Here is a 15,437-nt window from a genome sequence, read left to right on the forward strand (position 1 = left end):
TAGTGGAGGTGATGATGGGGGAAGGTGATGTCTACCTGAAGGACCCTGGTGCTGAGTGAGAAATGTGAGATGGTTATGATGATGGGCAGTGCATGTAGATGGACAGCTTATGTCAGCAGGGCCTTAAAGGCTGGCCAAGCGTTCTCTTCCCAACAACCAGGTGAGGTAGGTAGTACAAGTATTCTTCCCATTTTACTGATACAGAACTAAGGATCAGAAAAGTGACTTCTTCAGGGTCACCCAGGGAGTAAGTGTGAGGGTTAAGACTCATCTCAGTTCTTTGGAGAAGACTAGCTCTCTTTCCACGACATTGTGCTCCAAAATGATACAAATGATGGGACCAGACATAGGTCTCCAGCAACAGGACTGGGCTGCACCAAGCTGTAAATGCAGGCGTCTCCCTGCAAACTCTTTGTGAACCACAACACCCAGATGCATGCCAAATGGGATCAGGTTGTGGTCAGGAACTGACACGTCATTAATATGCCACTGGGGGACAAATCATGTTACTCTGGCCTAACTAGTACCTAAGTCTAACCACCGAGCCAAACCAGCCAAGAGGTTTCTCAACTTTTGAGGCAGAATGGAATAACTGAGGAGACACAAGGGTTTGACTCTGGCCTATTTCCTTCCTCCATTTGTTTTAACATCATGGTCATTCCTGGAAATTCCCCCTTCACCCTCAGCCTGCCCCTCCAAACCTGGAAGCAAATCTTCCTTGTAACAAAGAAAAACATTTAAAGGAAAACCCTTGACATAGTTGGACCCTCAGGCAGCACTGGCTCCTAGTAGCCTCCCTGAGCTGAGAAAGGGATGGCCCATTTCACGACCTGCTCTCCTGAACCTTTGCTGGGTTTTTGATCACTCAGTTAACCATCCTTTAAAGAACTCTTTTTGTTTACATTATTGTCATTGTATGTATTGTTCCTCTGGTTCTACTGATTTCACTCTGCATCAGTTCATATACATCTTCTCAGGTTTCTCTGAATCCCTCCTATTCAGTACATCTTATTTTGCACAGTAATATTCCATGATATTCATAATACCACAACTGATTTAGCCACTGCACAAAATACTGCTATGAATATTTAGGCATATACTTCTGTTTCTTTGACCTTCTTGGGGTAAAGTGCATAAACTGATCACTTTTCTCACATAATTCCAAATTGATATTCAGAGCATTTGTGTCCAGTCATCACTCTACCAACAGCAAATTAGCATGCCTGTCTTCTCACAGTTGCTCCGACATTGGCTTCCATTTTTTTGTCATCTTTGCCAACTTGCAGGATGGAAAGTGAAACCTCAGAGTGGCTTTAATTTGCATATCTTTTGTTAATGATTTGAATTGTTCTCATTTGGCTATAGTTTGCATTTCTTTTTTTGAAAACTATTCATATCTTTGGGCTACTTATCTAATTGGGTTTATATATGTGTCAATTCCCTATGTAGCTTAGATATCAGACCTGTATCAATGATATTTGTTGCAAAAATTTTTTTCCAATCTATAATTTCTCTTATTTGATATGCATTGCTTTTATTTGTATAAAAGCTTAATTTTTGTAATCAAAATTTTCTGTTGTGTCTTTTTTCTAATTATCAGTTCTAACCCTTCTTTTGGTTAAGAATTCTCCCTCTAACCATACTTATGAAAGGTACCTCCTTCTGTTATCTAATTTTAGAAACTGTGACCTTTTATACTCAGGTCTCGCCTATTAGGAGTTTATTATGGTATATGCTATAAAATACTAGTGGCTTCTTATTTTCAAGGAAAGTATTGGTTTAGGATCAAAATATGTCTGGTTTTCATCTGTGCCTCTATAACTTTTCGCTCTCATTCTTATCACTGGGTGAAGCTCCTGTATCAATATGGTAAGGAGGATGGAGGCTTTCAGAGCTGAGAAGTTGAAACGCTTGTTCACTCAAATGGAAAGAACTTTATTTGAGATTTCCCCCCATGTCTGTGCAGGAATGGGTCATATCCCCAATTTAAAAACCAACCCCACTGCTTACAGGATCAAGGCAAAGCCCTCGTCTGGTATTCAAGGCCTTCCATGATCTACCAAAATTTCCCTCTGTAGCCTCATCTCCCATGGCTGACCAGCCACCTGCTAGAGTCAGGCCTCTCTCCTTACCATCTCTTGCCCAAGAAATATTTGTCTTGACCCCTTGCTTTTGCTAACATTGTGCCAGTCAGGAATGCCCTCACCTCTTCTCCGCCCATCAGCTTAAGCCATGGGAACCAAACTCACGTGGAAAACACCCAGGAGACTTGTGGACTACAAGCTCCAGATCGGCCACACCCTGTGACATAGAGGCCAGTGCATCCAGCCTTAGGCTGCACTCATAGGGGCACAGAATCAGGAGAGTAAGAGTCCTTTTGTCTGTCTTCTGCTCTGGTCAGACCACATCTAGAGCATTATGTTCAGTTCTATCTGTCACATTTTAGGAAGGCTATTGACAAGCTGAAGTGAATTTAGAGAGTGACTGGGGTAGGGAAGGAAGCACTGAATCTGGGTCACATGACCAACATTTGAAGGAACTGAGAATGTTTAGCCTGGAGGAGAGAAGACCACAGTCTTCAGCTAGCTGACATTCCACCATAGGGTAGGATGTATGAAACTCATCTGGCTTGACTCCAAAGGGCAGAAATAGGAACAGAGGGTAAAAGGCCAATTCTGGCTCACACTAAGAAAGAAAATACCAACTTTCAGAGCCTGCACAATGATGGAAGTGGTTAGACAGTGAGTTCCCTGTCACTTATTACGATAAAGCAAAGACTGGATGATATCTTGGGCACATTCTAGAAGGAATTCATGCATCACATAGGGAGTTGGACTATATAAAGTCTGAGGTTGCTTCCAACTGCAAGATTTAGATGCCAAGATTCTACCCATCACACCTCCTCCTCCATCTTTCCCTGAAGTATTATCCCACACAGTGACTTCGCCCTTCTCTGAGGTTCTATAGTCTTACTGTACACTACCCATCTACTTGTTTTGCATGGAATTCTTGGGAATCTTTGTATATCTGTCTGTATTTTCTCTTCCTAAGAGAGGAGAGAAATACTGTAAGCCCTTTGAGGGCAGGAGCTTGGCTTTGAACCACTCTGTCTCTCAGAGAGGCCTAGTACTAGGCTGAACATAGAAAGGGTCCCCAGTAAAGGTCTGTTGTTTGACTAGTCAAAGAAGATTGGGAGGGGCACAGGGAGCCACTCTACCTCCTATCAAATAAGGATTCTCGATGTAACGTTGAGCTACATAGTTCTCCACCGGGATGTCATCTTTCTGGTCATCGGAGCGGCCCACATCCTGACAGACACAAAGCCCCAATTTCTGTTTCCTTCATGACTGGCACAAGCTAGAAGAGATATGACAGGGAGCCCCCTGTCCCACCCCAGGTTTCCCCCTCCAGTCCACCTGCCCCCTGCCAGCCTCCACACACACATGGCTTCCACAGGGTTTGCGGCCATTCCAGGCTGGCTATAGCTCCTGGCTGTGGGACTTCTTGGCAACAGCTCCCTGTTGCCATGCCGGGCATCGGGCACTGATACACATATGATAGCCTTCCTGTTCCTCCCTGCCTCTAGCTAGAGAGCAAGGGAAGAACAATTGCCCTGGGATGCCAGTGCCTGCTGGCTTCAGTTTCCACTGCTGTTCCCCCCTCCCCACACACTCCTAGAAAAAGTCCAAGAGGGCAGGTTTTCCAATGCCACGTCACAGGGTAGGAACTTTAGGGACCACCTACTCCAACCCCATTTGCCATACGTCACACAGAACATCAGTGGAAGAGTTAAAAACAATAGTGGTCCTCTGGCCTAGGTCTCATTATCCCAACAGGGAGTAAAAAATGAAAGAGTAAGCTTTCAGGGCCCCAGAGATGAAGGTGAAGATTTTGGACCAATGAACATAGCTGGGTCATGGTCAGGGTCATCTCAAAGCCAGGAAGTAAGGAGAGAAATGCTTTCATTTGGGGGAATCGAGGTTGACAGTAGGGGAGAAAGGAAGAAGAGAATCTCACCTTCCTCCAGTCCATGATGTCTTTGAGCTTCCGGAAGAGGAAAATGCCTTTTCCCTGAGACCTGGCCACCTGGGTGGGGAAAAGGGGAGAAGAAAGCAAATAGCAGAAAAGAGAATACTTGATTAGATCTTTAAGGGGAAGGGTGTTTATAGGAATGTGGGCTGTATATGTGTGCTATATATGTGAGTATGTCAGTGTGTGTGTGTGTGTGTGTGTGTGTGTGTGTGTGAGAGAGAGAGAGAGAGAGAGAGTGTGTCTATACAAATGGGGTGTCCCAAAAGTCTTAGTGAGGCTGTAAACTTTAATAGATTAAAAAATTGCATATGTGTATGTGTCACCAACCCTGCCTCCATCCTGGTCCCTACAGCCACAACCAGGGGAACAGTCCCTGTAGAGAACATCCCCGGCATCCTCATCATCACCAACAATTGCTGACCAACTGCCATCACCTCGCAGCTAAGCTTAAGAATTCAAGGAACAGCAGCATCTCCCAGACCCCTGGCTCTTCTTCCCTTCCAATCTGAACAGCTATCAGCTAGGGGAGCAACTCCTGTAGGGAAAGTGCCAACCACCCTCACCCACTGCTAACCAACAAACAAGGAGGAAGACTTAACTGATTTAGCAAGGCACCCTGAGGGAGGGATATATAGTACATTCCTGGCAAGTTAAACTCTCGCCACCACCATCTTGACCACATTTGTTGTGGTTCCGTAGTTTTCAGTAGTGTCTGACTCTTCATGACCCCATTTGGGGTTTTCCAGAGATACTGGAGTGGTTTGCCATTGCCTTCTCCAGCTCATTTTTACAGATGAGGAAACTGAGATAAAAAGAGTTAAGTGATTTGCCAGGGTCACACAGTAAGTGTCTGAGGCCAGATTTGAACTCAGGAAGCTGAGTCTTCCTGACTCCAGGCCCAGCACTCTATCCACTGCGCCACCTAGCTGCCCCGATATTCTACATCTTGACCAATACATCCCCTTAAAGCTCAATGAAGCCAGTCCAAGAGTCCCAGGAACAGCAATACCACCCCAAACCACCAGCTCTGCTTCCAACCTACCCCCTGTACCCATCACCCAGGGAAGTAGCCCTTGTGTAGATGTGACCTGAAAACGGCTTCTGCAGCCCCTGCCTCCTCAGCAGCCACAGCTACAGAAGACCGAGAAAAGAAAGTTCTTGCCACCAAAGTCCTTGGCATTGTCAAATGGCTCAACATCAGAAATGGACAGGGTTTTATCAATGGAAATAACATTAAAGAAAAGATAAAGATACTATTTGTTATACAGGATGGCTCTCTGGGACTGGGGAAAACTACGATGATGTAAAAAACATAAGACATCAATAGAAACTTATTTTAAAAAAGTATACACTACCATCTGCTTTGCTGCTAAGCCCTAAGGACCAATCTACAGCTGAAACTTTGAACATGACCTCCTTGAGAGCACATAAAATGCACTTTAAAATGCCTTTTCTTTCATCTATGAGTGTGTACATGTGTCTCCATGTACAGGTATACATACATACACATATACACACCTGTACATATGCATATGTGTATATATACACACATGTACATAGGCATATGTGCATATATACACACATATATAGATACACAGACAGATAGATAGATAGATAGATAGATAGATAGATAGATAGAATTTCATTCCTATCTAGATGAGAAGAATCACTCCTTTAGTGCTCTGTTCATTCCTTCTCTTCCTTCTCCCAACCCAAGCCCACCTGCCATGCTGACCAGAGGCCCTAAGAAGCTGGGCCCTGGGTAAGCCTGGGGTTCCTGACTTGAGTCATGTAGGCCCTTCTGTCCCTGCTTCCCTCCCTCAATGCACTGCCACGTGAAAGGTGCCCCAGAAACAGCAGGTGTGATTAGTAGTCAGTGTTCCATTACCCAAACAGCACTCGACTCACTTTTAATGTCTTTGAAATACATGGATTGACGATCTTTTAGCAGGAGAGTTACTAAGCTAAGTTTGCTCTTAAAATGTGCTTGCAATCTCTGAACTCAAATCAATTGACTATGGTCAATGGGGAGTAGGATGGAGTGAGATAAATTATTCAGGATGACAGCTGAATTTAAACAGCTCTCCTGGAAAATTTGACATCCATGTCATTAAGGGTAGCTAGGGCTGGGCCTTTCCAAGGCCCCAGATGTCACTTCGTGCCCCTTATTAATATAATACATAATAATATATTATTATTAATAATAACCACTGACAAGTGTAGAATATTTTACTGTTACACAATCCCATCCACTGTCTTATCTGATCCTCATGACCACCCTGGGAGGTGGATGGGAATTATATTATCCCTATTTTAGAAGAGAAGGCTGAGGTTCTACCTAGCTTCTTTGGGGAGACCACATTGCTTATAAATGTAAGAGTCTGTATTCAAACCCAGGGCTTCTGACTCTAAGTCCAGTGCTGAAACCCAGGGTAGCCTTATAAAAGTGGATTTTCCTGCCCTTTGGGGAAGGAAACAGGTACCAGATAGAGGAATATGCTTGAGAAAACAAAATGATGCCCTGGACCATTATAACCTCATATTAGCCCATCAACAAGCCATTTATTAAGCTATGACAATGTGCCAGATATTGTGCCAGTTGTGAGGGATACAAAGATAAATCATGAAACAGTCCCTACCCTCAAGAGACTTTCAAGGGCCTTATAGCCTAACAAGAAAGATAATTTGTACACATGTGATCATATATAAAATACATACAAAATGAAGACTAGCAGGACAGAAAGTCAAGAAAGGCTGAGTCTGGAAGAGAACTAGGAATTCTAACAAGTGGAAGTGAGGACAGAGTACGCTTCACTCCCGGGGGTGGGGGGTGAAGAGATGCAAGGACAAAGGAACATGAAGTGTGTAAGTAACAGCAAGTAAGCTATGGCCTTATGAGTCAGGACAAGGAGGATGGGGTCAGGTGGAGAAGTGATCGAAATGTCCAAAAGATAAATTTCTATGTGATCCTAGAGAGGAGAAGGTTTTACTTAGTAGGGGAGTGACATGGTTAGGTCTACACTTCAGAAGGATGGCTCAGATGTGAGGTCATGAAGGCCTAAGCTGCGAGGGAGTGTGTGGGGGTGTCTGGGTGACTGGAGAGAAGAGGACATATGGGGGAAATGTTGTGGAGAAAGAATTGATGAGATCTGGTAACAGATTTGATATGTGGGATGATTAGAGCGAGGAACTGAGAATGAATGACACAGGCATTTTTGAGCCTGGATGACTGGGAGGATGGTGGTATCTTCGATAGCAACATAGAAGTTCAGAAGATGGATGGATTTGGGGAGGAGAAGGAGGAGGAGGAGGGGGAAGACTGAGTTCTCTTTGGGGCAAGTTGAGTTTGAGATTCCTAACAAGACATTCGATTTGAAATGTCCAACAGGCAGTTGGGGATGTGGGACTGGAGTTCAGGAGAATCAGGCTGAAGAACTGTGAGTCACCAGCATGAGATGATGATGATAACTGAACCTGTGGAAACTCATGAGATCAATAACTAACAGAGTCTGGAGACAGAAGACAAGAGGGCTCAGGACCGAGCCTCAGAGAACACCCACAGTAAGTGAACTGGGCACGGATGATGATGCAGCAAAGGAGACCGAAAAGAAGCTGTCAGACAAACAGGAGAAGAACCAGGTTAGAGCAGTGTGTCACACTCCAGAGGAGGGAGTATCCTGGAAGAGAGGGTGGTCAACAGTCACTAGCAGTTTTAGTTGAGTGATGAGATTAAAAGCCAGACTGCAGAGGATTTAGAAAATAGTAAGAGGAGAAGTAGAGGCATGGAGAACGGAGAGCTTCTTCAAAGAGTTTGGCTCAGGAAAGGAGAGGAGATACAGGATATTACTTGGGGGAATGGAAGACTCTAGAAGATGTTTTTAAGGATTAAGGAGATCTCGGTGTGTTTTCAGGCCGCAAGGAAAGGTTGTAATAGGGAGAAATGGAAGATTTCTCCCACAAATAGGGAGAAATTGAAGATTAAAGAGAGGTGATCCTAGTGGGGAAAATCGCCAGGAAGGGTCAGAGAGGATGGAATCAAGGACACATGTCAGAGTTGTCCTTGTTGAGATGAGCCATCTCATCATTAGAGAGTAAAGTAAGGAGAATATTGGGGGAGTGGCAGAACGATTTCGAGGCATGACAAAATGAGAGAGGTGAGAAGAGGGAGCTCTAGGGCCAGGGTAGGTAGAGGTGTGCTCTGGGAGGACAAAGAGAGAAGGTCTGGAACAGTGACTGTGGAAAGTGGAATAAAGAATCAATTATCGGAAAGGAATAAAAGGATTGCCTTGCTATGATAAAGGATTCAGTCAGCATGCTTGCGTGGCTTCTGTCAGCTTTGTTCCATAGCTTATGAGTAGAAAAGACAAATCAGGCCAGGAATCTGGGGTTGGGGTTTGGCAAGGCATGAGCATTGTTGATAAGACAAAGATACAAGGGATTCAAGAGTATAAGATGGTGTAGAGTTGAGTTGGTTCATTGATACATCTGTCTTAGGAAGGGAAGAGAATGTATCCAAAGTTGGAGTGATGATGGCACTGAGGGGTGGAGGGGTTGCTGGTCATCATGACAATGAAAAATGCTACAGGTTCACAAGGAGTAAGGCACAAGGAGACATGGAATGATAAATTATAACCAGACAAAGGAATTCCAGGGTTCTTGATGGGGGCGGGAGCGGGGTAGAATACTTATGGGTGATGACAAGGTGAACACCCTTGACTGTAGCTAAGGTGGAGTGGGTGAAGAAGCTGGTCACGGGAGGTGAGCAGACTGATGAACTGGAATGTCAGAGTACTTGAGGGAACATGGACATGTATGTTGATAGCCTGGTATGAAGAAAAGGATGGAGAGGGAAACAATGAACCATACATCCAACTCATTAAGAAAAGGGTGGGGTGCGGGGTCATCCTGAGGATTAATAGTCACAAGCACCTGAATCAGGTGGTAAATTTGGATAGAGCGAACTTGAAGGAAAGAGAAATAGCTTAGTGATGGTGGTAGAGGGAGAGTCTGGAAGTGACAATGTAGAGCAAAGGGTATTCAAACTTTCTCTCTAGGACCAATGAGTCAGTGGGGGTATTGGGAGAGGGTGCAGGCAGCAAGAAAAGGGGCATCCAGTGCCTTTGAGTGGCAGAAGATGGGAGGCCCATAAGAGGAAGGGGTCTAGAATGAAGGGAAGTTTGTTCATTATAGATCAGGAAGTCCAGGAGGCCCGGAGGAAGGGGCAGGCAGACGTGGAATGGGACACTGTGGGGTAGGGCTGAGGTGAACTGAGACTGAGAGACTAAGTAGCAAGGGGTTTGCTCTTGGGAAGTAGAAAACTCCTATCAAGGGATGAGGTAAATAAGAGTGAGGGGAGAGTCTGCTAACTATTGCAGAGTGAAATAGAGTGTCTGTGGATGGGAGCAGCTCTGCTGACAAAGGCAGATGAATGGAATGTTCCAGGCCTCTGATCAGACTCCCTAATTTGATAATAATTTCTTAAAAATTTAAAATACAGAATGTCAGAGCAATTTTAGAGATCATCTAGAACCAGATCTCTATTTTACAGGGGTGGGGGTAAGTGTGTGTGTGGGGGGGGTTGGATTAGCATACTCCCCTCCCTCAACTGTGCTTTCCCATGTTCATATACACTCCCTTCTTTGATCCTTACAGCAACCTGTGAGGTTGGCAGGCCAGAGAGAATTATCCCCATTTTGAAGATAAGAAAATAAATACCCAGAGAAAGAAATGTCTTGTCTAAGGTCACCTGGCTAACAAGTGGTGGGACTGGGACCAGAATTCAGTTCTCCTGCCTCCAGGGCCAGTATTCTTTTCACTATATGCCTCATCCTGCCTCCTTAAGTGGCTGAAGGGAGGGGAGCCAGCTGACCTCAGGGCCCGAGGTGCATCTTCTACAGAACACAACCTTCTAGATAAGAGGTGGAACAAGCCTCTACTACAGTCCTCTTCTCCTTACAGACTAACTCCTCCTCTTAATGATATTCCCTTTACTGCTGCTAATTGAGGTTTGTGAGAATCAGTCTAATATGGGGTTTCTAGTTACTAATTAGCACAAATTACCCTTTGTCAATGTGGATAATAGCTAGTTGGAATCATCCAGGCCTCGGATTCCAGTGCTCATTTGCATAATTACCTACTGAGTGTTCAGAATACAGAACCTCTCCTCTGCTTCACTCCCAGAGGTCAACCACTCCTCACCTCACTTCTGACTACTGGGGCTGGTCACACAGTTACCACTCTCTCCCTTTCCGATCATGGTTCTCCCCCTCCAACGCACCCAGCACAAGCTGCTTTTGTTGCCTTCCCAATACACAATTTGATCCTGACTTCTCAGGCCTACAAATTAAAAGTCTAAACTCTTCACAGTCTGACCTTACCCTACCTTCCAGCCAAGAGTATTGTGAGGCTCAAATGAGATAATGGGCCTATCATCATCATCATCTTCATCATCATCAGTGATTAGGCTCCAGTCATCAGGCCTTTGGTCTAGTGATGATTTCATTCTCTTAACCTTCTACTGCACTCTTGTTTATTGAGCAATACAGGCAGGTGCTGGCAAATGTTTAACTAGGGTAAGGGGAATATATGAAAACACACTTTTATGTTTAATCTGCATTATTAACACTCTCTTAAGTCTAGAAAATAAACAAAACAATAAATGACAGCCTGATTTACAGATTGTATACAGATTTCTGAGGTATAATTGCTCACATTGAAAATTTAACAATCAGGCTTTACAAAGCCAGTTAAAGCTGTCTTCATCATATCTCTGCATGTTAAGTCATGCAAAACATATTCCCATATTAGACATATTGCAAGAAAAATAAGAAACCTTTAAAAAAGGTTTCAATCTGCCCTGAAAATTCATCAGTGCTCCCTCTAGGTGTGGTTAACATTTTTCATCACGAATCTTTTGGAATCGTCGTGGATCACTGTATTGATCAAAGTAGCTGAGTCTTTCACCAAGGATCATTGTTACATTTTGCTGTTACAATGTTAATGCATACGATGTTTTCCTGGTTCTGATCACTTCACTTTGCATCACATAAGTCTTCCCAGGTTTTTCTGAAACCATCTCCCTCATCATTTCTTATTAGTGCAATAGTAGTCCTTCACAATCACATACCACAACTTGTTCAGCCATTCCCCAACTGATGAGCATCCCCTCAATTTCCAATTCTTTGCCACCACAAAAAGAGCTGCTATAAATTTTTTTGTACATGTAAGTCCCTTCCCTTTTCTTTGATCTCTTTGGGACACAGTATTGTAGTGGTATTGCTGTGTCAAAGGGATATGCACAGTTTTACAGCCCTTTGGGTATAGTTCCAAATTGCTTTCCGGAATGACTGGAGCAGTTCACAATTCTACCAAAAATGCATTACCATACCTAATTTTCCACATTCCTTCTAGCACTTATCATTTTCCTTTTCAGACAGCTCTGTGGGAAGTTTTCCTTACATGAAGCCTAAATTTTCTTCCTTGTAACTCTCATCTATCACTCCTGGTTCTGTGTTCTGCGGCTAACCAGAACAAGTCTAATCCCCCTTCCATATGACAATCTTCCAAGTGATTGGAGACAGATAAAATGTCCCAGCTGAGCTTTCTCTTCTATTGGCTAAGGATCCCTAGTTCCTTTAACAAACCCTCATATGGCATTGACTGCAGGCACTTCATCATCCCAGGTGCCTTCCATTGGATGGCCTCCAGCTTATCAGTACCCTTCCAGAAATGTAGTGCCCAAAATAGAATGCATCACTTCCCTCCTTCTGCTGAGGGTACTCCCATCCATAAAGCCACCCAGGTCTGCAATCCAGAGAGTCATCCTTGACTTTCCCCTTTCTCCCACAACAACTCCCACATCCAATGAGCTGTTAAGTCTTGATTCCACCTTCACAGCATCTCTCCCCTCCTTCTCCTTCTCTCCCCTTACACAGACCCCTATCGCATCTTGCCTGGACTATTTCAATACCTTCTCAATTAGTCTCCTGGCCTCTAATCTCTATCCTGTCTAATTCAGCCACTACAGAGCTGCCAAACATGTTCCTAAAGCACGAGTCTAACCACATCACTCTATTCAAGAAATTTCAGTGCCTCCAGATGTCTCTATGATCAAACACAGATTCTTTTGCTTGGCATTAGAAGTTGATTACAATCTGGTTCCATACTACCTGTTCAGACTTACTGAACAATACTCTCTTTCATGTATTCTACATCCTAGCCAGACTGGCCCAGTTATTGTTCCTCATGACCACAACATTCCACCGGCCACCTCCATGCCCTTGGAAAGGCTATCCCCAGGGCCTGGAGTTCACTTCTTCTTCACTGGTGCCTCACAGAAATCTTAGCTTCCTCCAGTGGTTCAGCTCAAGAGCCAATTCCAATACAAGGCTTTCTTATTAGCACAATAGTGTTGGAGAGGGCAATACAAGGCTTACCCTGATATCACCCATATTCACCCTCTCCCCCCACCCCAATTACTTAGTAGTGTTGTAGAAGCAGCGTGTCATCATGGATGACCTCTGAGTTTAGGAAGACCTGTGGTCAAGTCCTATCTGACATATGCTGGCTTTGTCACTGGTGCTGACCTGCATAGATACAGGGAGTTTCTTCACCTGGGAATTTCTTATACAAATGAAATCACAAATCCAGTCCCTATGCCTAATTACTTTGTATAGATCTCATGATTACTTATCTGCTTTTGTGTTATTTCCCCCAACAGAATGCAAGGTCCCCAAGGGCAGGGATGGTTTTTGGTTCTGTAGACCCAGTGCCAAGCATATTGCCTGATACATTTGTTGTTCAGTCAGGTCTGACTCTTTCTGACCCTGTTTGCAGTTTTCCTAACAAAGATACTGGAGTGCTTTGCCATTTCCTTCTCCAACTCATTTTACAGATGAGGAAACTGAGTCAAAGAGGATTAAGCTGACTTGCCCAGGGTCACACAGCTTCAGCTCTTCCTGACTCCAGGCTGAGTGCTCTAGCTGCCTGAGGCATTTCATAGCTGCTTGGGGAATGAATACTTCAGGTATGTTCTGCACAGGGTGGACTCTAATAAACCTCTCACCTCTTTATTCCTGAAGGCTCAGCCTCTCAGTGCAGTTCACATGACATTTCCTGGCTGACCTATCATCATTTACTCATATTGAGTTTGCAGTCACAAGCCATTCTATGTGGCTTAGGCCTCCATCAAGGCTCTCCCATGAGAAAATTAGAATTTTACTCACTTTGCTCAGGGTCTCCCATGGGAACATCAGAATATATAGCTCCTGTCTAAGTCTCCACAAAAAGGAAATGCAAGCACTTAGGCTAATATACTGCATACAAGACAAACTTTATTTCAAATAAAAAAATACAAATCATAAAGAAAGCATTTTAATCCAGGCCCATAAAGAGTCAAGACAATTCTTTCCTCACTGGTGAGCTCTGCCAACCTCAGAGTCCCAATACAGTTCTTCAGACTTAGAGTGCTGTCTTGTGGTTTTGCATCTACTGCAAAACCCCACCTCCTTAGTTCAAAACTATATTTCTTTGAGTGCTAGTAATGTTTCCTTGGCAAAATGGATTTACCTCCCAACAGGAACAAACAAAACACAACGAACAGTATAACATGCATTACTCTTGGTACAGAACCAATGGAAGCCAAGAAACAATCCATTATGAAACCTCACCTCCTCAGCTGCACCCATGTAGCAGCTTCTCCCACACTAGATCAAAGGCCATTCTAACACCAGAAGTTCTAGTAAATGCGCAGTTTACTTTGCTTGGCCTCCATGGGCACTCCTCCTGGAAGTAGGCAATACAGACAATACAGTTTACAGTTGAACTAACATCCAACTCATCCACTCAATAGGGCCAGTCTTGCTATGAAGACTTGGAGACTCTGGACTCAGAATCAGGACCTCAAACTCCTCCTCTGGTCTTTGTAGCTGCATACCCTTGGTCAAAAATATATGTGAGAATGCTCTTTAGGAGTTTTGCAACTGCAAATGCCAACTTCCCATCATGAATGTAAAAGAGTTGCTATTTCTTGCCAGAGAACATGTACATGCGTGGGTAGTTACATTGGAAAACTGAGATCTTTTTCTCCTCGACATTAGAATCACTGTGAAAGTCCCCTTCTCCCATCCTGTCTGGGTCAGCAGAATTGAAAGGGAAAAGCAAAGGTTCTGCTTTGAGAAGCAAATCCCAAGGCCTTTCTGCTAGACAAAGAAAATTCCGTAGGCTACTCTGTTTATTTTCCACTTACCTCCTCAATTTCACTATTTTTCTTACATTACTAAATTTTGGGGAGGCCCTTTCCCATCTCCAAAGGTAAAATAATTCTTACTTCAGTCCAAGAGAAGTTACTTTTTGTTGCACCCTACCTTAGGACAGTTGTTACTATGCTAAGCAGAGGTAAGACAGGTGAACCCTTGATCCCAATCTCACCATCCCATCCAACCAATCATTATCCCAGGAATCTCTGGGAACTAGAAAAACTGAAATATCTCTATTTCAGAAATGGGACCCTTTTTTATATAAAAAGAAGAAACTGAAAGCCATCTTAGGAAGAGGGTCTTTTTAATTTTTAAATTCAGTTTTAGTTCTATTTTCATTTCAGAATTCTTTCTCCCCCAATGAGAAGACAAGAAAAAACATTTTTTTTTAAATTACAAATATGTATAGTCAAGCAAAACAAATTAGCCATGTCAAAAAAGAGGACGGGATTCGGAGTTTATGAAGAATATTAAGCAGACCCCCAATCCCACCCACTCCACCCCACCTCCTCCCAATACCCAAATAGCTGGTGGTAAGCCATTTGTGATTCAGCACCTGAAATTCCTGGGGGTTACAATGCTCTCCTTCCCCACTAGCCTATTACTGAGCTACATCTCTTTCTCTTAAGCTACCCACTTTCCTCCACTGGCCAATATCTCAGAGAGCTAGTAGTAGTCTGACCCAAAACAGGCCTGTCACCTGAGAGCCACCATCCTGAGACCACTACTGAATACAATACACTCCCTACAAGATTTATGCATGTAGCCTCCTTCTTTCTCTCTGGCCATTAGTTTGTTATAAATCATTCGTTTATTGGGCAATGGATAAATATATATAGGAGTATTTTATATTCTTACGGGAGTATCAAATAGGAGTATTTGATAAATCTTTTTATTTTCTTTGAACCTTAAGAGTAACCTTGACTCTTGTGGGGGGGAGGAATGAGCATCCCCACCCCAGACAAAGCGCCTCTACTCTGTGCAGCAAGGAGATAAGGGGGGAGGATGGGGAAGGACCAAGAGAGGGAAACTATGTTCCCCTCTCTGCACTCTCCAGGCCAGCTAGAGTGTCCCTGTTGCTCCTCATACATGACCCTTCACTGCCTGTCTCTGTGCCACTACAATCGCTGTCCCCTCCATTCCTGGAAT

At 43.8% G+C, this 15,437-nt stretch overlaps 1 protein-coding gene across 5 annotated transcripts in view; it reads right to left on the bottom strand.

The window, feature by feature from the left end:
* Window positions 1–15,437, bottom strand: part of TTLL9 (tubulin tyrosine ligase like 9) — a 36,797-nt gene that overhangs the window by 11,003 nt on the left and 10,357 nt on the right. For all 5 annotated transcript variants that reach the window (XM_036753091.1, XM_036753090.1, XM_036753092.1 and 2 more), the window contains 2 exons: window positions 4,018–4,086; window positions 3,218–3,308 (listed from right to left, as the gene is read on the bottom strand). In XM_036753091.1, coding sequence (XP_036608986.1) covers window positions 3,218–3,308; window positions 4,018–4,086 — 160 coding nt within the window. The remainder of the gene's footprint in view (window positions 1–3,217; window positions 3,309–4,017; window positions 4,087–15,437) is intronic.

The sequence above is a fragment of the Trichosurus vulpecula genome, chromosome 3 (genome assembly GCF_011100635.1).
Source record: "Trichosurus vulpecula isolate mTriVul1 chromosome 3, mTriVul1.pri, whole genome shotgun sequence".
In the NCBI taxonomy this organism is placed as follows: domain Eukaryota; kingdom Metazoa; phylum Chordata; class Mammalia; order Diprotodontia; family Phalangeridae; genus Trichosurus; species Trichosurus vulpecula.